General features: G+C 51.9%; 3 protein-coding genes across 3 annotated transcripts; 1 reads left to right on the top strand and 2 right to left on the bottom strand.

The window, feature by feature from the left end:
- Positions 1 to 465: 465 nt before the first annotated feature.
- Positions 466 to 1,388, bottom strand: POX_b03078 (uncharacterized protein; the record flags this gene model as incomplete). The annotated part of the gene is made up of 4 exons (XM_050111982.1): positions 466 to 547; positions 631 to 690; positions 756 to 908; positions 1,075 to 1,388. 4 exons carry the CDS (start codon positions 1,386 to 1,388, stop codon positions 466 to 468), a joined length of 609 nt encoding a protein of 202 aa, XP_049972328.1.
- Positions 1,389 to 6,284: 4,896 nt separating this feature from the next.
- POX_b03076 (uncharacterized protein) lies at positions 6,285 to 12,076 on the bottom strand (the record flags this gene model as incomplete). Its single annotated transcript, XM_050111981.1, has 3 exons — positions 6,285 to 6,581; positions 6,641 to 6,754; positions 6,812 to 12,076. The coding sequence occupies 3 exons, from the start codon at positions 12,074 to 12,076 to the stop codon at positions 6,285 to 6,287; spliced, it is 5,676 nt and encodes a 1,891-aa protein (XP_049972327.1).
- Positions 12,077 to 17,904: 5,828 nt separating this feature from the next.
- On the top strand, positions 17,905 to 25,046 carry POX_b03075 (uncharacterized protein; the record flags this gene model as incomplete). The annotated part of the gene is made up of 2 exons (XM_050111980.1): positions 17,905 to 20,921; positions 20,975 to 25,046. The coding sequence occupies 2 exons, from the start codon at positions 17,905 to 17,907 to the stop codon at positions 25,044 to 25,046; spliced, it is 7,089 nt and encodes a 2,362-aa protein (XP_049972326.1).
- Positions 25,047 to 25,227: the final 181 nt, after the last annotated feature.

Raw genomic sequence — 25,227 nt, 5'->3', positions numbered from 1 at the left:
GTACAGTTGAATATGCAGGTTGACTGCTGAGCGGATCAGCCCTACGCTTCCAGACTTGGGCAGGATTCACCACCAGCGCAAGCGCATTACACGACATCCCCGCAGACAGTAAATGAGGAGGCACTTAAGAGGAAATCTCTACATTTAATTTGTATTTCCATTATTTCATGATTCATTTTTGAGAAAAATCTCCTAAAACGCGACAGAAGATGTCCATGAGGGTAACATCTCGGTTGTACAGGCAATAGCCACCCAAACAATTACGCCCTTGAAGAACTATACACATCATAAGCTTACCAGCAGCCCCATTACGCCCAATCATTCCGAAAGAATCCCGGATAGCTTTATCAGTTTGGACCTTCATCGGCCCAGTTTTCAGACCGCATCTTTACCACCCACTAGCAGCCATCGCTCCCAGCCAGAGACATCCTGTCCGGAAAGGTATAGCAACCACTCTTCACCGGATCAGTACTCATCGTAGGTGTACTTCTTCGTGGCACGGCGGTACTCATCCGGGTGGGCCTTTTCAGCCTTGCTCTTCAGCGTGCTATTGGCACAAAAGTCGTCAGCCTCCGTTCAGATCTCGCATGCAGTGCGTTCATGCGTGGTCGATCCTCCCCCCGGACGCACGTGCCAAGCGCTCTCCTAGCGGAGCGGAGCAGACTGACCCCTGCGCGGAGCGGGGCGGAACTAAGGAACGACCATCGATCCAAGGGGACAGAAGGTTCGCGAGGGAATCTTGTCTCTGAACGTACCTGACACGCTTTTGCGTCCACTCTAGATCTCTCTTGGTCTCTCGTGCAGTCTTGACTCCTTCTGCGAAGCTTGCGCGCACGCCCTTCAGCCGACGTTGAGCTAAGGCTTGCAATTCGAGCAGCTCGCGCTGCTTTGCATTCAAATGACCGGAACTGCGGGAGGGGGACGCTGATCATCAGCATTTTGCTTGCTCGCCAAAAAACAACAACCCAGGTTTCTTTCCGTTCGGAGTGCAGTTTTCCATTGTGACAAGGATGGGGTTGCTGCCACTCGGCGGACTCCATACAATTCTGGAGGAGGGAGGGGGTTTGGTCTCACGTTTGCGCCTGTTTCACAAGACCCTTGTCCAATGGAGTGGGATCAAATGCAGTTTGCATGCGTTCACTCAGGATATCGACAACATCCACGCCGGAATATGATGCCGAGCTCGAATCATAGTCTACACTGCGACCAGCGGAGCTGAAAGTAAGACCCCCGGAGCTACGACTGCCTGCGGTAGTACTGGCATCTGAGTACTCGGGTGGCGAGCCAGGAACCCTCGAGATCGGATAGAAGCTTGTCGACACTGGCGTTTTGGATGGTAAGTTTGTGGAATAAGTGCTGGGCTGATAGTAATGACGTTGAGTGGCCATTTTGATAGGGCAGTGACACAGTTGGATGTTCAATGAATATTGAAGGCGTTGTCAATGGACAGTAATCCTTCTCTCGCAACCAGCCGGAGAGTGGATTCGTCTTGATGAAAGGTTTGTTCGAAGTCTGAAGAGTCGAGTGCTTTCAAGATGATGCAGAGCAGTGCGAATATCTGGACCTGGAGGGCAAAGGGTATCAAGTGTTAGTGATGAGTAGGGACGAAGGAGAACATCATGACCCCAGGGTCCAGATGGGGGGGTTTTATAGCCATCAGCGGGGAGTCATCCCTCCGACGGAAAGTTCATCTTCTCCTTTGACATCGCTCAATTGTGATGAGGAGGCGTGGGTGGAAAGGCAAGGATGAGCGGCGTTGGAGGAGAGCCATTGGAGGACCCAAGACACTCGAAACTCACCCCCTCCCACTTCCCACCTCTGAATGACGAGAATTTTCCCAATTTCCGAGTCTCGGCTGCAGCTTTTTCCTGTTCTTATCCTCCAATTCGTCTCTTGGACCTCGTGGGCCCCGCTCCGAGAGCGAAAGTCTGCGCGGAACGAGTTGAGTCTGACCTCGTCCACTCGGACTTCCGCCTGCCGGTGGCTACTCCTCTCCATGATCTTCACATTTGAGACTACGTGGCCCCCTCTTTCATTTTCCTGAAGGTCAAGAAAGGTGCGAAAATGGTGCCTAACGGACTTTGCATGGCTGCAATTACAGGCTTTTCCGATGGTGTAGGGGGAGAGCTGTGCAGTCTGGCCTGGAGACCGCGTATAAAAACAAGTTCACGTCTTCCGATCTTCCCTCCGAATGCAACTCTTCACTCTTCACCCTTTTTTATCCCCCCGGTCTGAGTCCGTTATCTCCCCCTCCCGAAAGAAGTGCCCTGGCCTTGAATTTGGGTGGCTGGGAAAAGCAAAAGTCAAATCACACCATCGACATGGCTGCCCTCTTGTTGAGGGAGGTAAGAGCTCCTCTGCAGGTTGCCCATCAGCACGGTCTGACAAGTTTTTAAGAAGATCCAAAACATCAACACCCCCATCGTCAGACTCTTCATTTCCTTTTCAATTTCCAAAATTATGAATTAGCCATTCGCAGACGGCCCAGATGGCATAAATTGGGGTTTTCGGCCAATCAACAGATCGGATCTGTAACGAAGCCAGCGGATGCAAAGTTCCTTCGAGCCTCCCTCCACCCTGGATCATTCTCCCTGTGTCAGTATGGCGAGAAGGCTATTCTTCTGTTTCAGAATTGAGACAGTGATGAGTATTCACTTTTTAAACAGAAATGAAAAACAGAAGAAGGCCTCAAGAGGGGAATGGTGGACAGTGATGAGGCGGGCACCCGAAAGTCACAGCGTCGGACATCAATGCATGGCGTGACGAACCGTGGGAAACAGACTATGCTCTCGAGCCAGAATCACCTACCGGGATCATTATCAACCGGGCTCGTACTTGACTGGTATGCGGTACTTGGGTACGAACCAAAGCACTGGAAGTCGTGAAAACCCGCGTCTGCATGGCTTCATGCTGACGAGTTTCGCGGCACAAGGGCAAGAACGCCTACGTGGGCAAAAGAATGGATCTGCTGTGGGAACCCCTGTGCTCTCCGTTGGTGTCCGTCTCGCATGCGGCTGATCCCATGCTCCCGGTAAACAGCCTGCCTTACTCGCAGGATCAAGTCCCTCGAGAGGAGAGTCGACAAGAAAAGCATCGGGGTACCGGCAAGCGCTTTAGGCGCCCATCCAGGCCGATCAGTCCGCGAACACACAACTCCCAAGTGGAGGACTCGCTCCATGGCGTGTCATTAAGTCTCTCTCGTCATCAAGACACACGGACCCGGATCACCAGAAATCAGCAGGGGAAGCCAATCCTTCATCAATTTTCCCGAATAGGCTGTGGATCCGAGGCTCTTGTCCCAGTCTCCAGGCCCCAATTCCACGAGTGCTAGACGGCCAGAGGGGATGCAGATCAGCATTACAGACAAGCCGTCTGGTTGGATTTGAGAATGTACTGCTGCTCAAGGCGAGGCTGCAGTGGCCAGCCGCCTCAAAGTGCTTGCCTTTTGTTACCTTCCCGCATGTACCCAGCTGGTACTTTGTCTGCCGGATGCCTCCATGCCCAAACTTGCCGAGGGAGTCTGACTGGGCTGAAAGTCTCTCACCCTCATGATCCTTGGGTCTCTTGGAATCATGTGCGCCCAATGTACCGGCATTCCGTATGCCTGACGGCCTGACAGCGGACGATATAGCCGGTTGACCAGCATACCACGCTCAAATGACACCACCAAACGACCCTCAACGGCACCATCCCCCTACGTGGTTTCTCCAATTGCCCCTGACTCTGGCGTCTCCTGGAAAGAGAACTGTCTGCACTAGAGCACACTTGACGGGCTTGCCCCATTCTTTGTTAGCTCCTGCCAACGCAGGCTTTGAACCCGGAATTGGCCACCACGGTCATTCTACACGGCCAGTACCTCGATCAGTCGCCGCTACCTCAGGAATCAGGACTGATCGATCTGGTCATCGGCCGCTCGGAACGCCCTGTCCCTATCGCTGCAACGGTGACTCTCTTTTTGCCCCGCCCCCAGAAAATGCTTACTGCCGGCATCACAGCTTTCTCTGTGCACGATGGGGCCATCAATCAGAGCCGGGCAATTCTAGAAGCCCGCTTGCAGATTCAACGAGTATCACCCCTGCGACCTGTGATCTTTGCCATAATACTTGATACAAAGACTCGCTTTGACGAGATCTCATCTTTACACACTCCCCCCCCCCCCCCCCCAAAAGGACCATTTAGAAAGTGATGCCGACGCCGCATGCTCTGAACACAAACTTACGACAAGCCCAGTACTCTCGGAATGAAATCATTCTGAGCAAAGACCACAGGCCGGTTCCTTCACATCTCTGACGAGGCAAATTTTCTTCTCGTTCAGAGCAAGTCCAGGCTGTCGACCGGGCCAGGCCTGAACGACAAGCTAAACTAACCTCGAGATCTGTCCAGTATTTAGATCTCTAGATAATAGCCGTGTCTCGCAGAACAATCGTAAGACTCAGCAAAGCATTGGAGATCTCGGCAGTGCTCACTGATGATCTTTCGACTGACTCGCTTCCCTTCCAAAAAAAAAGGCACCATCTTCTCCTCCGATGGGGGAGGGGAAACTTCTTGTCTGGGCGCGTCATCACAGTCGAAAATTCCCGAGTATCAAAGTGGGGTTGGGGCGGCGGGGGCGACGAGAAAAGTCGGACGAACTGGTTGTGATTCGCCTTTTCTCGTCCTTTTCTGTGCTCCTTCACCGCCACATGCAGCATCGTGACTGGAGGAAAAGGCATGGCCAACTCACCTGGGCTCTTGCTATTCCCTTTTCGGGTTGGCTTGATTTTTCTTTTGGGATGCGACTTTTAAATCGAAGATTCCTCCTCTAGGCCAATTCGTCGGGTCGTCTGCCTTGCGAGAATGGATTCCTCGTCTCCTTCTTCTTCTTCTTCTTCTTCTTCTTCTTCTTCTTCTTCTCTTTCTCTCATATAGAACCAGGACCCTATGCAATGATCATGATCAGGATCGTCCCGAGTAGGTGCGGCCCTCAATGGCTTACTCAACACGTGGATACTGTCTCGGCGATCGAACTTGTCGATGGTCAACTGGTGGATGCTCGCAGATTTATCGTGTAAATATCAAATGTACTGCTCCGTGCTTGGTCAAATACATGATGTCGAGGTAGAATTGTTGATTTTGTACTTCAACATGGAGTGTCAATCTTGGGTACCCCTAGTCACCTCTGTGAATTGTCCTCTGCGGTGTACATTGCACAGTGGACAGTATTGAAACTATGTACGGATTCACCCAGGACTTCAATCGCGGCAAACCTAGGCTCTCAAAGTTGACTACATGGCAGCTTCGACTTATGGTTCACAGATAAGGTACTGATATCGCACATCATAATCGTTCGGTTCGGCCGCAATGTGATCATGTGGCTTGCTATTGTTAATTCGGCTTTTTCGGCCAGTCTGCCGAAACTGGAGACCGTTCCTACAGGAACACGCCGAGCCCAACAGAGGGCAATGGGAGAAAGTAGGGATCCGAGACTGGAGGGATATGGTGGAACATTCAAGAGTGTAGGATTATGGGCAAGATACAGATCTAGAGAAAAGATGAAAAAAAAAGGATAGAAACGAATTAAAGCAAAAAGATCAGTGACGTTGCGCTCATAATCTGGTATCACAAGAAGAGGATCAAAACCGTAACGGCAAATCAAAAGCCACGCTCCAAATGAAGATCAAAAAAAAAGGCAAAAGAAGTGGAGGAAATCATGTCGATACGCATGCAGATCCGGGGACAGACGCCAAGCCTTGAGGACCGCAGGGATGGATACACAAAGTACCAACAAAGGCGCACCGGAAAAAGAAAATGAATAATACAAGAAGTAGAAATGCCCTGTAGCTCTCGATCAAGCACAGTGGAGCCCGCAGCGGAGGGGGGTTTGCATTGGTCACGAGACGGGATCCCTTGTCATGACCGATTGGTATGGAGACACATCTCCGTAGCCCAAATGTTGGGCGTATGCAATATAAAAAGCCATGATTATAGGGTAGCAGAGGCAAAGCATCCGCACTGCTTGTGATACGCCTTTTCGCCCTTCGAAAGACTCCCTAATCCACATGACCCCGTCAATATCATCCCTTGCAGACGTGACTGTACAACTGACCGCGGGGCCAGCGAAGAGAGCCATCCATCCAGCCCTTGAATGAGATGCCGCGGAGAGAGAACACGAGCATTCATTCAGGGGTGAAGAATGGGGGCCGCTGACAGGTAGCACGAGAACAGCTGACGCGGGGGACTGCAGAGGGAAACGAGATTTGATCATGGGAGTCACCGAGAACGGGAAAAGTAGGTGATGATGGTGACTAGCGACGACTCGGTTGGGACGGCTCCACCTCACCCCCATGAAGGCGATCTCGAAGCAGAGATAGAGGTCGACTAGGATCGAGCAAACCCATCATCATCTTGCCCAGTTCATTGTGCTTGATAGGCTTGGTGACATAATCGTTGAAACCGGCCCGAGCAGCATTCTCGATCTGATCCGTCATCGCATTTGCCGATAACGCCATGATCGGTATTTGAGGGTAGTGATTCTTCTGCTCCCATGCTCGAATCTCCCGACAGGTATCGTAGCCGTTCTTGATGGGCATTTGAATATCGCACTGGTGCTCTCAGGTCAGTTTCATGAATCCAGGAGTTTGCGAGTCGTGTTGTTACTTACGATGATGAGAGAGTAGTATCCCGGTTCCTTCGAAAGCACCATGTCCGTGCATTCCTGGCCGTTGGACGCTGTTTCGGACATCAATTTGATCTTGTCGAGATATTTAAGCATGACCTGGGGTTCATTAGTACGCTAATTTGGTTGGACAAGGGCATCTATCGGTAAACTCACATCCCGGTTTGTTTCGTCATCTTCTACCAGCAAGACACGGTAGCCCTTGTTGCCGAGCACCTCTTTCACCATCTTCGAGACAGTCTTGAAGTTATTGTTGATCTCACGCGCCATATCTTGATTGCGATCCTTGCTCAATTCACGCTTGCTGTCGGGGTCAAAAATAGTTGAGAATGCAGAAGGTTTCACCGGCTTCGGCACGATGAACACGTGTTTGCCTGTAGCAGCCAAGTCCTTGACTCGTCCACTAATCTGTCGTTTTTGGTACAAGTCCGAAATTATCACCACCACGGGAGAGATCTCCGGTTGACGGTTAGACACAAATTGAATGACTTCAAAAATGTCGTCAGTTGATGGCAGGTTGAGAACGAGATGAGTACAATCGGATCCGGAACCTGACTGCATCAGGTCTTTCCATTCGTCAATATCGGCCAAGGTGGTGACTGTGAATGGAATCTCATGAGGAACCACTTGTTCGATATGCTGCTTGGTGGCTTTTCGCGTGTTGTCCAGTGGACAGAGAATCATGATTGACAGTGCAGCCTGTGATGACAAACCTGGTGCTGCCGTGGTGGAGCCTTGTGAAGGCAGTTTGGGCAAACGGACCGGTGCGGCTGACGGTGTATCTGAGGACTCGTCGGAAGACTGCACATTCATTGTAGGCACCGGGGGCGAGGGTGTCTGCAAGTCCGGTGTCGGCAATGCGGATGACACAGCGGACGACGGATACAAGCCTGAGGGACCTAACTCGAAGCCAGGGGACTCCAGTCCACGTGATAGGCTTGCCATATTGAGGATGTGGTCGTGGTTTCTTGGTGCCAGCAAGTTGCTCTGCTCGTATGAAGTCGTCCTGGACGTTGTCGGCCTCCTTGAAATAGTCGACGCCTGGCGAAGAAGTGAAGGACGCTCAGCGGGTGATGGGGGCGGGGGTGCATCAACCTTGACGTTGAATGAGAATTGGGCTCCCTGGCCCTCCTTGCTACTCGGTATCAGTCTGCCACCATGCATTTCGACGAGTTGTTTGGACAAAAATAGGCCCAACCCACTCCCGGCATGTTGCTGCGAGCCGTTCTCACCAAGCTGACTGAAGCGCTGCATGAGACGTTCAGCGTCTTGTGAGCTGAAGCCTTTTCCGGTATCCACGACATCGAAACTCAAGAAAGCCTCGGTATTCTTGAGCTTCGCTGTCAGTTCACGATCGAGGTTGCAGCGAATGTACACCTCACCCTGGGTGGTGAACTTGACGGCGTTACCCACCAGGTTGATCAACACTTGACGGATTCGGAACCGGTCTCCAATGACCATGGAGGGCACGTTAGCTTCCATCAGGTAATTGATCTCAAGGCCCTTGTCGATGGCCCGCGATGCAACGGTATCGATCACATCTTCAATCATAGACCGAACATGGAACCAAGAGTTGACCATGGACATTTTACCAGCCTCAACACGTGAGACGTCCAGAATGTTATCCACCAGTTCCCGCAGGTTGGTAGAACTGTTCTGAATAGTGTCGAGCATGCGTCGCTGATCTGTGTCCAGCTGTGTGTCCAGGATGAATGGGATTGTTCCCAGGATTCCATTGAGGGGCGTCCTGATCTCGTGAGACATGTTGCTAAAAAACTTGGTCTTCGACTCCATTTGATTGTTGAGTTGAGTCATGGCTTTATTGAGTTCGCGCTCCAGATTCTTACGGTCGTTGATGTCAGTACAGGTGCCATACCATGATGCTTCTTCACTTCCAAAGCTGCCCGTTTCAACACGAACAAGGCGGACAAGATGCCAGCGATAGTCGCCGCCCCGTGATCGCAGACGGATCTCGGTGGAGTAGAAGACACGACCGTTCTCGTCTTTCTGTAAAGAAGCAACACCACGCCTTACTAGTTCGTCGAGGGCAGACGAGACACGATGATTTTCAGAGGGGGATTTGACTGGCTCGCCATTAACTCTGAACTCAGCCTCGTCGGATGTGATTGATTTGTTTGCTTGCGTAACCAATCCTCCGCATTTTTCCAGATCGTTCGGGTGAACATGCTTGGCAAAACCAAGATTCAACGCTTCGTCCAGACTTTGACCCGTGTAGAGATTCCATTGCTCATTCACGAAGATCAGTCCTCCGTTCTCCGTTGCCTCAAACACGACTTGTGGTATCGAGTTCGAGAACGCACGGTACTTGGCATCCGTCGCGAATTTCTCCCGTTCCTGGGTAGCTTTCAATTCGGCAATGTGCTGCTCATGTATGTCGAGGAACGACCCGATCCAATACAGAACTTCGCCCGTTGATGACAGGAGAGGATTCGCACGGAAGATAAACCATCGATACGCACTTTCATCGTTGAACCGTCTCACACGCACTCGTTCGGTGAATTGACAGCCTGTGCGCAGGGCGTTCGCCCACTGACTGGAGACGTGCTCTCGCTCACTGCTGTGAATGTTTTGCCACGGATCTCGCAGTCGCTGTTCCTGAGGTTTTCCTCGACGGTACGCGTCGAACTTGGCATTGGTCCAGATGACTTCGCCGCTCTGCGGTTTGGCCAAGAAGAGATGGAGAGGCACGGAGTTTAACATTAATTGGGCGATTGTGTCTGAGAATGGACGCGGTATCTCCCGGTGTAGTTGAGTATAAAAGGAATTCGTCGACCCTTGCCGTGAAGGTTGATTAGGAGGGAGAACCTGCTGAGAGCGCGAGTCTTGTGTGGGAGATGTCACATTCGATGCTGAATCTTGGCCAGGGTTATCTTCTTCGGTGTTGCCCGTCTTACTTGGCAATCGCCCTGGAGAAGTAGGCGTGGATGTTGATAATGAAGACTTGGGTTTGGACAGTCGAGATCGCTGAGCTGGTCCGCCATCACGAGATGACCTCACGTGCTGGACATGAAAGTAGCTGTCAATATGTTCCCCTGTACGAGCGAACACGGCCGGAGACTGAGCAGCCGAATTGAGACCCAGGTGGCCAAGCTCGAAGCCAGGAGTGCCGAGTCCGGAGATGGCTGGGCTGAATTTGTTGGATGATCGATCGCTGGGGCTCGTCATACTCGCTTGTGCAGACATTGAACTATCATCGCCAGTCGCATAATTCATGTGACCACTTAACCCAGCCACAAGTTCCAGTTCACTACTCGCGTCTGAAAACGTGCCGCCAAGTCCAAGCAGGTGACCAAAGCGAGGGATTTCCATTTTTGACGCTAGTTGACGCTCCAACTGACTGTAGTGCTGTGCAAGACAGAATGAGGACGTAAGATGTGGCATAAAGTGGGTAAGAGAGTGACGAAGATTGGCGGGATACGGCACGATGGTGGAAAGCATTGAAATGACCGCGACTGGAAACCTCAAGGTCGAAAAGGAGCCCGGATTCGGGTAACCGCCATGAAGTAAAGGAACGTGAACGACGGTCTTGGAGTAATCCACCCCGATAGCCTCTAACGGACGCGAATTAGAATAGTCATGATGGGGCGGGTTATTTGAGAAAGCGCCTTCATCGACCGTATGGGACGTGAAAAAAGGGTTTTGGTCCGCATGGGTTCGAGGTGCCGGCGAAGGTGCCGGAGATTGCGACCATGGCGACTGTGGTATTTGCTCGTACTCGTCGTAGTCTCGGGATCCGAAAGCACCGACTCGATACGTTGGCGCTTTTTGACCATGAGCCGACGACAGCACTTGATCCGGACTCTCTGTATTCGGAGTTCTCTGCAGGCTCTCGTGCGGGCTTCGGGGGATGGCATTGTCACCCGCAAAATTGCCAATCGCATCGGCAGAGTATTCGCGGGTGAGGACAACGGGTGTACTTCGCCCAAACAACTTCACTACCCCAGCTCGCTTCACCAGCGGGTCCTGCTCCATTTCAAGGGGTCGGGGAATAGGGAATACGGCGTTTCGTAGGTGAGGCGCCGCCACGTTGGCCATATCGTGAAACTCGGGCGGAGCGGAGGAGAATTGGTGACTGCTAGGACCCGCTGAGATGTCTGTCGCATGTGAAGATCCGACAGTGCGAGCGGGCTTCTTTTCTCCTCTTGATGAGGCCTTGGGGGTTTGCTGGTTCCGCTCCCATTCTGATGTCAGAGCAGGTCTTTTGTGATCCCCGAAACCGGCAAAAGAATGACGTGACTCCAGAGATGGTCGTGCAGGCATTGGACTCTTTCCCCCTGGGGTCAGCCTGGGCCCGGGATGATAGCCATGAGGCACGTCTTCATACTGAGCTCGTGTACCCAAAGTGACATCCGAAGTCCTGCGACCAGACGTTGCTACTGGTGATTGTGGATCCGGTTGTATCGACGCCACGTTCTGGTTGAAAACCGCCTTCTGACCCCAAGGTACATTTTCAAGATCTGTCAAATCCCCTGGGACAGCCAGAGAGATCCGTTCTGCCCCATAGTATGTCTGAAAAATCTCCGTCAGGTTGGACCACCAGGCATCCAGTCCCGGCTCGGCATTCAGTCTGAGCGACAGATCGTATAGGTTGGGCGTAGGGAAATCCGAGTCGTCGGCCGGAACATCCGCGTTGTTGGGGATGAAAGCGGGTTGAGCACTGAACGTTTGCGGAGGGAGTTGCTGGTCTCCGGACCCTTGCGAGGCAGGAGTTGATGACCGAAGCCTCTCCGAGGGTAGCTTCAACCGAAATTGGCCCGAGCGACCTGGCTGGTCAAACTCCGGATGAAAACTTGGGACTCGTGGGAAGGGATAGGAGGGGGTTTGGAAATTGGCATGGTCATTCGTCGTTGAACCATAGCTGTCATCAGCTTTGATGGTGCCTGCGGATCCCACCGACCCGGACGAGGGTTCCACTATCGTCAAGGGCACTTCCGTGTTCACGTTGGACAGCCGTCGTCTCTTTGGTGTATCGTTAGAGTGACCAGTCGCGGACTGATTGGCGGCCCCGGCTTGGTTATGGTGTTGTTGCATCTGTTGGTATACAAGAAGTTCCTCCATCTGCCTTCGAAGCTCCTTCAGCGTCTGCGAGCTTTTCCCTTGCTCTTCCAGCTGTTCGCTTTCGGGCCGTGTGTCTTCGGAGATGGGTGTCAGGCCTCGTGCGTTTTCCACCGAGTCGCCACGGGAGAATCGTGGCGGTTGAGTTACCGAGCCCGCGACGGGGGCGATGAGATCGGGGCTGTCATCTGCGATCACGTTGCTCAGCGGGTACTGGTGGTCGTTCTGTTCCGCCGCAGACGACCTTGCCGACTGCACACGAGAAGAGGGCAGCAAGACGCCCGGCGGGACTGCTTCCGAGTGCGAAGGGCCAGAAGGATGACTCCCACTAAACACGTCTCCCATTCTCGTGCCTCCACCAAACCGAGCACAAAACAGCCTATTTAGGATTCCTGAGCAGAACGGAGAGCGCGAGATTCGAGCTGGGCGATCATTTCTTGGCCAGAGCAGTCCGTCAGAGGGGGGCCTGGTGGGCGTGGACCGAGGAGAGGGCGCCAGTCAAGCGAGAGCGGCTGTTGGAAGCCGATACCGTCGACCCGACGACAGAGGATGGACTTGACCACAAAGCGTATCGCCAGTAGAGACCCGGAAAACCCCCCAACGATTCCGTGTGGTGAGAGCAAAAAGAATGGGGACGCGGTGGCCCTTGGATTCGAGGTGAGGTGGAGGGTGGTTTCTTTTTTTCTGACGTCGTCGACGGGAGGTTCGCTCAGTTCGCTCAGACTCGTTGAATGGACGGCGGGCGAAGGGTGTTGGGTGGCGCGTTTAGGAGTGGATGAATTGTGTGTTGCGTGGAGGTGAGGGCTGCGGGACCATTGATGGCCAGAGGGAGTAGGGAGTAGAGAGAGGGGGGTGGGAAATCGGTGCGTGATACACGCGGGTGTGGATGGGAAGAGCGTTGACGGTCGACTGTCGATTCTGCAGAGCCCGTGGCTGCCGGGAGCGATTCTCACCGTTGTCTCGCTGCCCTCGCTGAGCGAACGGGGGGAAGTCTGGGAACTGGCGTCAGTACCCGCCGACCGAACTACGAGATCGCCCAGTGGATGGCAAGAAAAAAAGTGGACTCGCTGGGTGTTCGATGGTCCGTCTCCGGGGGGAGGGAAATGACGTAGCGCATGGCCCGGAAAAGAATTACGAAACCGAAAAAGAAAAGGGAAAAAAAAAGAAGGGAGGGGGGTGAATACACACACACAGATACACACACAAATGGATCTGGTGGCTGACTGGCTTGTCTCTCCATAACTATGAATGTTTCCTCCTCCCAAGTTTAGTAATCCTAGGTATAATTAATTTGGCGATCATAGTGCTACAAACTTCACCTGGCTAAGCTGGAGGCTACTCAGGCTACCGAATACCTAATGACCGAGGGATCTGTGGTGATCGTCTGTCTACGCCGGATTGAAAAGTGAAGGGACTGGGCCTCCGCAGGAAGCCCCCCTGCGGCCTGAGGTCTTCGGCTTGGCCATGGGTCTATCCCATGGAGACCAATTGGAAAAGAAGATGCAGACGGTATGCATCTCATTGTTATCCGGTGCAGACTCCATGGAGACTGCCCGACACTCTGGGACGTCTGCCCAAGAAACTGAACTCGGGGGTTTGGAACAAGGTCAGGAAAGGGTGACTTCTGCCAGATGGGCTGGACCTCAGGGTCTTTGGACCACCTCTCGGAGTCAGCAAAGCCTAAAACCCCAATGCAGCGTAATAAACGAGCATGGCATTTTCCAGCCACGTTGCGGTTCAATGTGCCGATGTTCCAGGTTGGCTAGAACAACATGCCGATCTCAACCGCCCGCGTGCTGCTTTGGATTGAAAGGACATTCAGGTGAGGTCATCCGCCTTCCTGGAAGGCATCCAGGAATACGTACGTCTGGGTAGCTCAGCCTCGCGGAATCTCGAGATGGATTTCATGCGTAAAACACGGAGCCGGGCGCTTGCTCTGTAAGGCCTGTGGCCACAATTTCTGCCTGACAGAAAGTTGAATCTGGGGACTTGGTTTGAGCAGGAGCTCATGCCACCTTCAAGTGACTCGAGGCTCTGTTTTGGATCAGCTGGTTGAGTGGACCGGTACCTCATCAACCAGCATTTCGCGGAGCGATGACGGAATCGGTCGCGGTCGACAGAAATAGACCAGGCGGTTGCACGTGACTGGGATTGTCCACGACCCGATGGAAGACGGTCACTGGATCAGTAGGCTCCGAGGCTGGGAGGCGCCAAAGTGCGGTTTGACAGCAAACCCGATTGAAAAAGAGCGGTCCAGATCAGGTGACAAGACGATCCACTAGTTGAACAGGGGCAAGACTGTTCTCTCGTACCCGCTAATGAAGTGGCTTGCCCTTCTCGATCTTCAATGTCAGTGCTAGAATTTCTGACAATCCCCGATGGGCACGGTGATGCCGATGCCGCATGGCTCTTGTGTCCACCCGGCTGGATAAAATATGAAATCTTCGGAGGTCCTTGAGGGAGGTTCTCCCGGCATATGTGGATCGTCGGGATCGACGTCAGTCAGTCTGAATTCTGGAGAACAATGTTACGCCGCAACAGATAGGCTTGGGACGATGGTCCAGGGGCTTCATTGAAAGTCACGGGGTCTTTTTTTGAGCGTGTTCCAACCCTGCTTTGATTTGCTCCTTTCACAGAGTTCTATTCTGGAGAACGGCGCTCTCTGGTGAATTTACTGGCGTTCTAGCGCCACGGGCAGGTTTTTACGAAACCGGTGTGGCTTGACATGCTGCACGTTCCAAAACCTCGGTGTTGGGGGGGATGTAAAAGGGGCGGGACTGATGACTCGAGCCCCAATTTCAAAGACACCGACACCTTTGGCGACGAGAGAGCAATTGCTTCGTACGGTCGCAAGCGTTCCAGGTGCCTCTGTCGCTCTGTCCTCGGAATTCTTAGCAGTCGGGAGTAAGAGACATATTCTCAAATTAAGCAGATTTGCCCGGCTAAGAATCACGATTTCTCAAAGCTGGATGAGGACACAACTCTATGATTCCTCAAGCCTTGCACAAAGAGTCGGGGCTACATAATATGCCCGGCCAGACCTTTGATCCTGCCCTTTGCATATTTCTTAGCCAGGTTTTTGTTCCACAGACGGTGGCTGAAGCTGTTTGACCTTCGTCATTCCAGCGAGGGTAGCCAGTTGTGGGGACCCGTTTTGCTTGGCTGGCCAGTCCTACTGGGCTGGTGCTATGTTGGCACGCTGGACATGGGAGTCAATTTAAAGCCTAGATAGCTCATCGCTCCTTATCTCCATACTCCATGGTGAACATGACCTAAGTGGTCTATCGGTCTGAGTGTTCAGGTAAAGGCGCATTGATTACAAGCCCGTTGCACGGGAAAGTGAATCGACGGATCGAGGGCAGGATAGCTATACGCTGGCAGTTTCTGTAGCCCGCGTCAATATAAGAATGCTTCACAAAGCTACATATATCAAACTACCCAACAGGAATACTCCCGACATGCTTTCAGGTGCACAGCATTGCGGTTGACGAGAGTCCCTGCCTGAGCCCTCACATCCAGAGCCGATTAAACAGAACTTTTACCTTTGATGCATGTCGAGTTGATCATCCTTGTGTCAGATGGAGTCCACATGGAACATAAGGGGAAGTTATCTTCCAAACTTGGGCAACGGCGTGCAGATTGCATCATGAAGGCTCTGACTCCATCATATCCCTCACAGGTGGCCCTGGACAATATTCAGCATGCACCGCATCGAGTTGAACGGTAAACCAGGCCGATCATGAATTGTTTACGACGAGCTTTCTCAGAATTGCCATGTCTGGCCATGATACGCTGCGCGGGGACTAACAGACATGGTCCGTATGCGGCTTAGTAGACTGGAGGGGAGCGCAAAGAATCCATATACATCGCGTTGAACTCCCAACCCAAGACAACCTTGGACGTGACATTGATTGACAGCTCCATACTCCACGGCACCTATCTCTTAGCGGGGGCTCTTAGCTTCAACACCGCTGTGCATCCGGCATAAGCAGGCAGTTAATCAAGACGGCCCGAGGAGAGCCTGATTGGGTGTCTCAACCCCACGCACTTGATTCCGGCATAGAAAACAAGGTCGTGATGACTAGGCAAGCTCAGCACATCCACTGTGCCCGCTAGCCAGCTTGTCTCCATCCGCGCAGTGGAGGATCAGTGGTGCAATAGTGGTGCGCAGGCTGCCAAAATTCCGAAGTATGGCCGACATTTCCAAAGCACAAGATTACCGACCGCGGTCCTCGCCGGCTGGCAGCAGATTGCTCGAGGTCTTTTTTTAGGGAAAATCTGCGTTTTTATTTGTTTATTTTTTTTTATTACGAGGCTCAAGCTGAGTCCAGGATGAAAGCTCCGTCTCTAATTTCCGTTGATTGGAAAGCTGGAAGCTTGATCGGTCTTGGAGCCTACATATTGGATTTCATAGTAATGCCCGGGCGTGAACACACTCGAGCGCCCGTTTAGCAGGTATGAGCAGCTGACACAGCTATGTATGCCGGGTGCCCTTTACTGTTTCAGGGCTTATTCTCATTGTACATCAAAATCATGAATATCACCCACGAGTGAGACTATGCACACATATATTCTTGCGATCCTGCATAGCCGCTTGACAGGATGACCTACCGGCAGAGGAGATTTAAAGCCTAGACGGTGATGCGTGAAGAAGATTTGAACCGTGCTAAAATTACATGAGTTGCTTCATCATTCTTGACTCAAGTATGTGATGATGTTGGTGAATGTGCAGTAGGCAGGCTCCAAACGTCGACGGTACAGCACCTAGTAGATAGCCAGGCACCAACGTAGCCCTTTGATCAAGTCCGACATATTGATTCATCGGTCTGGATGGAGACCAACTGGGTGTCGATGAACTATTCATGCCATTGTTGAAGCGCAATCCCCTCTATATGCCCGGGTCCGGACTGTGGCTTTTCGTGAAGCCTCATTCAAGAGGCGGGCAGGGCTGTCCCAACCTTCCCGCCCAGGGAAATATATCCCACAAGGTTGCTTGAAGCGCCTTAAGGTCAGAGACACCGTACCTACCTCTTTAATAGTAGATACGGAATATATACACTTTGAGGCTATTTGAAATAGTGACGACAGAGCTTCGATTCACCTCGGTACTTAATTTTGTCACGTCGAAGTGCTCTCGTTGAAACGACCGAATATTGTTAGTAGCCCAAGAGGAGGACGCCAAAATCTATCAGCCGGCCTGAACCATGTATGCTGCGCTCCAAGAATGACAGATGAAGCTCTGTATACATATTAGACGAGAGAAAAAGGTACCTAGAAGCCTTGGCCACAACCTTCGTACATGATAAGTATGTGGTGATGAGGCTTTAGTCCTCACCTGTCGCGACTCAGCGTTTCATCCACAACAAGTACCTGATACCCTGTCTTACGACGAGATCAATTTCGATGCAATTTGACACTCTAAACAAATTTGCCGTAAGAGCAGGCAACACTGACCGATGTAAATCAATCCATATTGTGGGAGATCACAAAGTGACCACAGCCAATGTGAGGACGAAAGATGCTCGTGCCAGGCTGCAATGCTGCATTGCCGCTCTTGAAGCTGGGACTGTACCAATAGACCCCTTTCAGCACGAGGCAGCTGCGTGATGCAGCATGCATATCACGAAATCATTAATATTATGCTTGAGAAAGCTGACGACTCCACTGGCATCTCGGAATTTGGCTTTCAACGCAGATATTGGGCACGATCGACCGACTCTTGCATGCGGGCTTCAAACCCCCCCCCCACAAGGGCTCCGCAGGGCCCAACGGCCGCAAAAACAAATTCTCCGTTCTATCCCCACTGCATTTGGCAATTGCCCGCAGTCACAATCAGTGACCGCAATCGTCGTATGAGCTTCATGCTTCTCAGTCGAGATCAGTGTATTGTTCTCTTACCGAGATCATCACTACCTCTTGGAAGTGCGGGATTCAACAGAAAGCCAGTCCTGCTGTGTGGCCGCTCCGGAGTTGCTGGAGCATCTTCATCCGCACGATAACGAATCCCTCCAACGCCGCTTCCGCCGGGCTGTCCCATGTCGAATCCACTACTATCGTGCCACCAACTTCCCCGAACTGAACACCTCTTCCTCCGTTGCTTCGCCGAGACTACTGGCCGTTGCAGGTAGTCGTGGAATGCCGTAGTGGTCCACAACGTCTGTCTTGAGAGGGAGATGGATGAAAGCCATCTGATGGGCGACGACTTGCCGCTCCCGCCTACGCGGCTCTTCGAGAGGCTCGGCCATTTACCCGGTTACAAGTGGGATCTGTCCATAGAACCATTTCATTCCACCTACAATCATTGGCATATTCATGGGTACTGTCATGTGGTCGAATCGGACATCTCGACGCCGATCGCAACCTCTTCTAACCCTACATCTTCGGGGCCATCCAGTTTGACACGCTACTCGCCCAGAACGGAGGCTCGCTCCTCCACGCGCACCCCTCGAACAGCTAGCATCAGCGAAACCAGTAGCGATGTTTCATTGTCGCGGGGCGATCAAGAGCAGATCTGGCTTCCCGTCGTCGCACGCGTATCTACGAATGTTATCCGACTCGAGCGGGAGTTTCATATGATCAAGACCATCGTACAGTCTTCAGACCCAGACTGTAATCACACTATTAAGCCGATTGATTTATTACGCCTGTCGCCAGAGCCAGGGGATACAGGTACATTTCTCGTGGCCATATTCGAATCTCCCGGACACGATCGATTGAGAGACCTAGTGACCTTCGGACCGGCGTCATTCATTGCTGGTGTGAAAGGCGATAACAACAACACCCCCAGCGAGCAAATTCCTCTACCGACATTCTTGGACTTTGCCATCGGTGCTTGCGATTGCTTGGAAATTCTTCATTATGGTGTCAAAACGGTACATGGAGAGATTCGTGGCGATGCATTTCATTTCAGTGCAGAAACTGGGGCAGTGAAGCTTGCGAATATAGGGAACGGTGCCAGGTCGTTTGACAACGTTCTCAGCGAAGGCTGGTCCTCGGTCTCCCGTGAACTTGGTGCAAAATACAAGCTACAATTCATTGCTCCTGAGCAAACCGGTAGAATGCCCACAGAGCCGGACAGCCGCACCGATATCTATGCGCTTGGTCTCCTGTTCTGGTCGATGCTGGTTGGAAAGTTGCCTTTTGGTGGCGCTGATCCTGTTGAAGTAGTTCAAAATGTGCTAGGAAAAAGGTTGACTCCGGTCTCAGCGAAACGACTTGACGTGCCCGACGGTCTTTCGGCTGTGGTTCAGAAAATGACGCAGAAAGTCGTCCATGAGCGATACAACACCATCTCGTCCGTGAAGCGAGATTTGATGCAGATAGCTCAACTGCTTGGAGACGGGGAAAGCGAAGCGCTTAACCGATTTCAGGTTGCACAGAGAGATGTTTCGTCTTTTTTCACGCTTCCCTCGCAGATGTTTGGACGGCAAATGGAATTTGACACGATCTTAAGCGTGGTCAACAAAGTCAGCAAACGCCAGGCGACTCTTTTCGCCAAGGCATTCACCCAGAGTCCCTCATCTGCCCTGGCCTCAAACTCTTCCATTTCAGAAGGTCGCGTGGACAGTTTCGACCTCGCATCGGTCTCAAGCGACTCCGGATCCTTTCACTTGCCACCGCGGGCCAATTCAACTTCCACTGGGCACCACGTGTCCCAAGTCAGCACACATGAGTCTACTGCACACAGTGATACTGGTGGCCCCAAGCAGATCCAGATGCCACCGAATTTCGAATTTTCACCACCAGGGTTATCCATGCTGAGTCCTCAGAAAACGCAGAGCCCGTCACACTCCCGTTCATCTCAGCATACAGATCGCGAGACATTTCCTGCAGCCAGCGTGACTCCCAACAGTTTGTCGAACCCTCACCTGTTTGCAACGTCAGAATCCGTGGGTGCACTCTCAAAGCAAAAGGCCGGTACCAAATCACGCCGAAATGGGCGATGCGAACTCATCACTATCAGTGGTGCGGCAGGGCTAGGCAAGACTGATCTCCTGAATCGAGTCCAGCCCGTCATCCGCAAGTCTGGATATATTGCCATAACACGCCTAGACCGAGCGAAGCGCGTGCCGTTTGAGCCCTTTGCCAAAGTTCTTGCTAGCCTCCTACGCCAAATATTCTCGGAGCGGGATGTTACAACAGAGTACCATGAGATTGTACGACATGCCTTGCGACCAATATGGCCCACTCTGCATAAAGTTCTCGACCTCCCGGAGCAGCTACTGTCTCCAGGATCCAAGTATAGTCCGGTATCACCCAAGACATCAATAGCTCAGACCGTGACTCGGCCCGATCGTCAAGGGAACGACCTCGTTGATCGGATCCAGATACCCAGTTTAAATCAAGGCCAGACATCTGCTGAGTTTTTCTTGGCAAATGCAGCGTCCAACAACATGCGATTGATGGACATATTCCTGGAAATTCTCAGAACACTCTGCCAATTCAAACTAATGGTCGTATGCCTTGATGATATCGAGTACGCAGACGATGAAACTTTCGAGCTCGTTTTAAACATAATCCGTGTGAAGCTGCCTTGCATTCTCATTCTCACTAGCCGCAAAGATGAGATAGCACCTGACAACGTTCGGGCGCTCTTTGAGTTAGAGAGCCCCAACATCACACAGATCGAGCTTCACCCACTGAATGAGGCAGAGATCATGAACTTCGTCGCTGCGGCAATGCACCAGGCACCAAACCCGACTCTCACCCCACTGGCAGCTGTCGTGCAAGAGAAGAGTCAAGGAAACCCTTTCTATGTGAGAGTCATGCTGGAGACTTGCTACAGAAAGAACTGCATTTGGTATTCCTGGAAAGATTCCAAATGGTTGTTCGATCTCGATCGCATTTTCACCGAGTTCGTGGCTCCTGTGTATGGCGAAGGCCTGGGTCTAGGCTTCCTCACTAAACGGCTCCAGGAAATTCCTGGCGCTGCTCGCTCCATTTTGGTGTGGGGAGCTCTGCTGGGGAGCCCGTTCTCTTTCTCGCTCGTGCAAAAGCTTTTGACCAGCGAGTTTCTGTTTTCATCGGCCGACGACAAACTGTCCACCGATGGCTATTCCGAAGGAGTCGATCTCACTTGCCCTCGTAATATCACCTTGTTGAGACACTCCGAGGGCGATACAGTCGGTGGGCTGCAGCATTTAGTTCAATCAAATCTTCTCGTCCCTGGGAAGACTGATGACGAGTTCAAGTAAGCGCCGGACCCGCTACACATGCCTTTATCTTTGCTTATTGTCTTTACAGGTTTGCGAATGATCGTCTCGCCCAAGCTGCTCTCTTGCTCAACGAGAGTCGCAATGTCGAAAAGATGCACTTCATCATCTCTCAAGCCTTGATGAAGTATTATCACGACCACCGTAGCCGCTATTCGATGGCCCATCACGTGGCACTTTCCTCACGCCTTCTTCGGTCTCGTTTTGCTCGGCGCGTGGACTACAGAAGAATTTTGTGGGAAGCTGGACAGACAGCTGCCCAGTCAAGCGCTCGACCCACCGCGCTTTGGTATTTCCGTCATTGCATTGCACTTCTTCAGGACTCCCCTTGGGACGACCGCCAGCCTGATGTCTACTACGACGAAACTCTTCGCCTTTTCATTGCAGCCGCTGAAACGACCTGGTCCCAAGGAAACAATGAAGAAGCCCTGGAGCTTATTCAGGCTATCTTCACGAATGGCAAGGATGCCATCAGTAAGTCGAGGGCATGGGTCATTTCGGCCAAGATTCATGCACAAGCCGGGGACCATCACCGATCAATGGAGGCTCTCCTCACTTGTCTCGACGAGCTTGGAGTCCACATGCGTACACCCACCTCCTTCGAGGATTGTGACGTCGCCTACCGGAAGCTTAAAGCGCACCTTGAGTCTGCGGATCTAGAAGCTGTCGTACGAAAGCCATTGAGTGAAGACCCTATAGTGGTGACGATTGGTGCAGTCATGGCGGAGGCAATGTCGGTCACATACTGGGATGATTCTCAGACGTTCTATCGAATGGCCATTGAGATGATGAATATTCACATTTTTAGAGGTGGATTTTCCCAAACAGCGATTGGCTGTTGCCACCTCGCAATGATAGCGCTCAGTCGCTTCAAAGACCCGACATTTGGATTCAGACTAAGCGACGCATCGCTCTTTTTACTGGAAAGGTGCACCGAAGTTTGGACCCAAAGTCGAGGCTTCTTGGTCCACAATCTGTATGTCAGTCATTTGCGCGTTCCCATGGCATCGACTTTACCGGCTATTGAAGCATCCCTGGAAAACTCATTCATGATCGGGGACCCCTACATTTCCCTTATCAGCATCTCCTCGATGGCCGTGGCCCGTCTCTGCCTGGGACACGATATGGGACAATTGGAGGCCTTCTGTCAAGAGACTCCCGAGGATGTTCCCAATTGGAATCAAGACACCCGTGGTGGAGCAACTATCATTGCGATACGTCAAGTCGCTCGTGCGCTTCAAGGGAAAACCGAGTTTCGGGATGCAGAAAACGTCCAGTCAGACGATGAGCACAACACCGGCGACTACATGATGTGGCTTGATGAGAATTCCAGCAATGCTGACCGGCCCCGAGACACATACCTCGGGTTTGCCATGATACCTCTTTTCTTGTTTGGTCACTATGCCAGGGCGGTCCAAGTAGGCACGAAGCTGCTCAAGACCGCTCACAGGCTTTGGTCCGCGCGAGTTTCTTATCTGGTTTACTTTTATCTATCCCTCTCACTCCTCACATTGCACATCGATTCCCCGTCGCTCGGGCCGAGTGATGAGGATATGGACAAGATCCTACAGTATAAGGCCGAGATTGACTTCGCACGAAGCTGCTCCGATGCGAATTACGGTATGTGGGCGCTGCTTCTGGAAGCCTTGATCAGCGAAGTGCAAAAAGACTACAGTACTGCCATTCAGTCTTACGAATCCGCCATAGACCACTGTCAGGTACACGGGTGGCTTCTGGAGGAGGCGCTTGCTCTAGAACTGCAAGGCGAGTTCCTTGTTCGACGCGGAGCAAAAAGAGCGGCACGCGCTGTCATGAAAGATGCCATCTCTGCATGGACAGCTATCAGTGCAAGTGGAAAAGCCCAGATGATTGTGGAGAAGCACGAGTGGTTGCTGAAAACAGCGACTTCATCCAGGACGGCGGACATTGGCTGCCAGACTGTGGACTCATTATCGGAGATTACACGTTCTGCTGCGCAGGACGAAATCACTTTGCCATCTCACATTGAGGAAGAAGATAGGCGCCGTCGTTGGATCGAACAAAGTGAACTCAGTCCTGGTCAGAGATCTCTTGATATCTCGAGCGTTGGTCTTGATATTATTGATCTATCCAGTATATTGGAGTCCAGCCAAGTAATGTCCTCTGAGCTGCAAATCGACAAGCTTTTCACCAAAATGCTGGAAGTGATCATGGATTCATGCAATGGTTTTGAATTTGCCGTCATTGCCACCGAATTTGAGGAGCAAGGGTTCGCAATTGCGGCTGCTGCAGACGCTGACAAGGGTCCAAAGTCATTCCCAGACGGAGTTCCGCTTCCAGAATTCGAAGGGCGCATGGCCCAAGAGATCATTTACTATGTCATGCGCACGAAGGAAGAAGTCTTGGTTCACAACGTGCTCGAAGATGAGCGCTTCTCGAATGTCAGCGAAAGCTACCACGCGAATTTCCCCCTGGGCCGATCCGTGATTGCCCTTCCCATTGTCCAGGGTGATCAGCTGCTCGGCATCATTCACCTTGAGGGAAAGCCCAACTGGTTTACCCAACGTAACGTGGTTGTCCTCCACCTTCTTTGCAACCAGATTGGAATCTCCTTGTCGAATGCCTTGCTATTCCGTGAGATTCGTAAAGTTAGCGCCAAGAACGCTTCCATGATCGAGACTCAGAAGAGAGCTCTTGCCCAAGCTCGAGAGGCAGAACAGAAAGCCAAGGTGGCCGAGGCTGAAGCGAAGCACAACGTCAAACTCAAGGAAGATGCCGCTCGTGCCAAGTCCATCTTCTTGGCCAACATCTCCCATGACCTTCGCACACCGATGAACGGTGTCATTGGCCTTTCCGAGCTACTCAAAGCAACCACCTTGAACAAAGAGCAGGACGACTACGTTGAATCTATTCGTGTCTGCGCGGACACGCTGCTTACTCTCATTAACGATATACTTGACTTTTCGAAATTGGAAGCAGGCAAAATGAAGATGTCAACTGTCCCGCTCAACCTGAAGGAGACTATAAGTGAGGTCATTCGCGCTCTTCGATACACTCATCGTGAACGAGGATTACAGACAATTGAAGATTTGGAGCGTGTGCCGCCTGAGCTGGTTGTGTTGGGTGATCCTGTCCGTCTTCATCAGATTTTCATGAATCTGCTGAGCAACAGTTACAAATTCACCCCGAAGGGCTCAGTCACTGTAACGGCCAGGACTGTGAGGGAAGCAAAAGGACGTGTGCGCTTAGAATGCTCTGTTTCCGATACTGGAATTGGGATACCCGAAGAGCAAAAAGCGCGTCTGTTCCGGCCATTTTCTCAGGCTGACCCATCGACCGAAAGATCCTATGGCGGCAGCGGTCTGGGATTGAGCATCTGTAAAGCCATCATCGAGGATGTCCTTGGCGGGGCAATCTGGCTAGAGTCGACCCTTGGAGTTGGGACTACGGTGACATTCCACCTGGTGTTCAACAAGGCGCCAAAGAAGACTGCTGTGCAAACACCTTGGTCTCAAGACCTCCACCATACAAGTACTGGAGTAACCTCCAGTGCTAAGGCACGGGACCTCACCCAGATTCCTCGGGACCAAATACGCGTTTGCATTGCCGAAGACAATCCCATCAACCAAAAGATTGCCGTCAAATTTGTCACCAGCCTTGGTCTTCAATGTGAGGCGTACAGTGACGGGAAACAGGCCGTGGATGCGCTGCGTGCCAAGTCCAAAGAAGGGAATCCTTTCCACATCGTTCTGATGGATGTCATGATGCCCACTCTTGACGGGTACAATGCTACGCGCGAAATCCGGCGAGATCCCGATCCCAATGTCAATGAAGTTCTCGTGATCGCCATGACTGCCAGCGCTATTGAAGGCGATCGAGAAAAATGCCTGGAGGCTGGCATGAACAACTACCTCCCCAAGCCAGTGCGCTCTCCTATTCTGAGTGAATTGCTGGACAAATACCTGGCGCCTGTTCCCGCCCATCCACGCACACGTTTGACCATTCGGGAGGCAAAATCTCGAAGCAGTTTTAGTCTCGATGGAGGCACTCCAACCAGCTTCTCATCTTCGGCCTCGGATGATACTTTGAATTTCTTGGGCCTGTCGACACCACAGCAAAAATGATTTCACGTACTTTAATGATACCCTGCATGACTACTCACAGATAGAATTCACGAGGCGTCTGGTTTCTTTTTGATTGGTCGTTTTCTGTTTGCTGGTTACTGCAAATTTGATGATTCTTCAATGGTTGAGAATTTTCTGCGTATTCTAGTGTATAGTATACTTGGGTAAATTCCTCGATTTG

Source organism: Penicillium oxalicum, chromosome II, assembly GCF_001723175.1.
Source record: "Penicillium oxalicum strain HP7-1 chromosome II, whole genome shotgun sequence".
NCBI lineage: Eukaryota > Fungi > Ascomycota > Eurotiomycetes > Eurotiales > Aspergillaceae > Penicillium > Penicillium oxalicum.
This window is presented reverse-complemented; position numbering and strand designations above follow the sequence as displayed.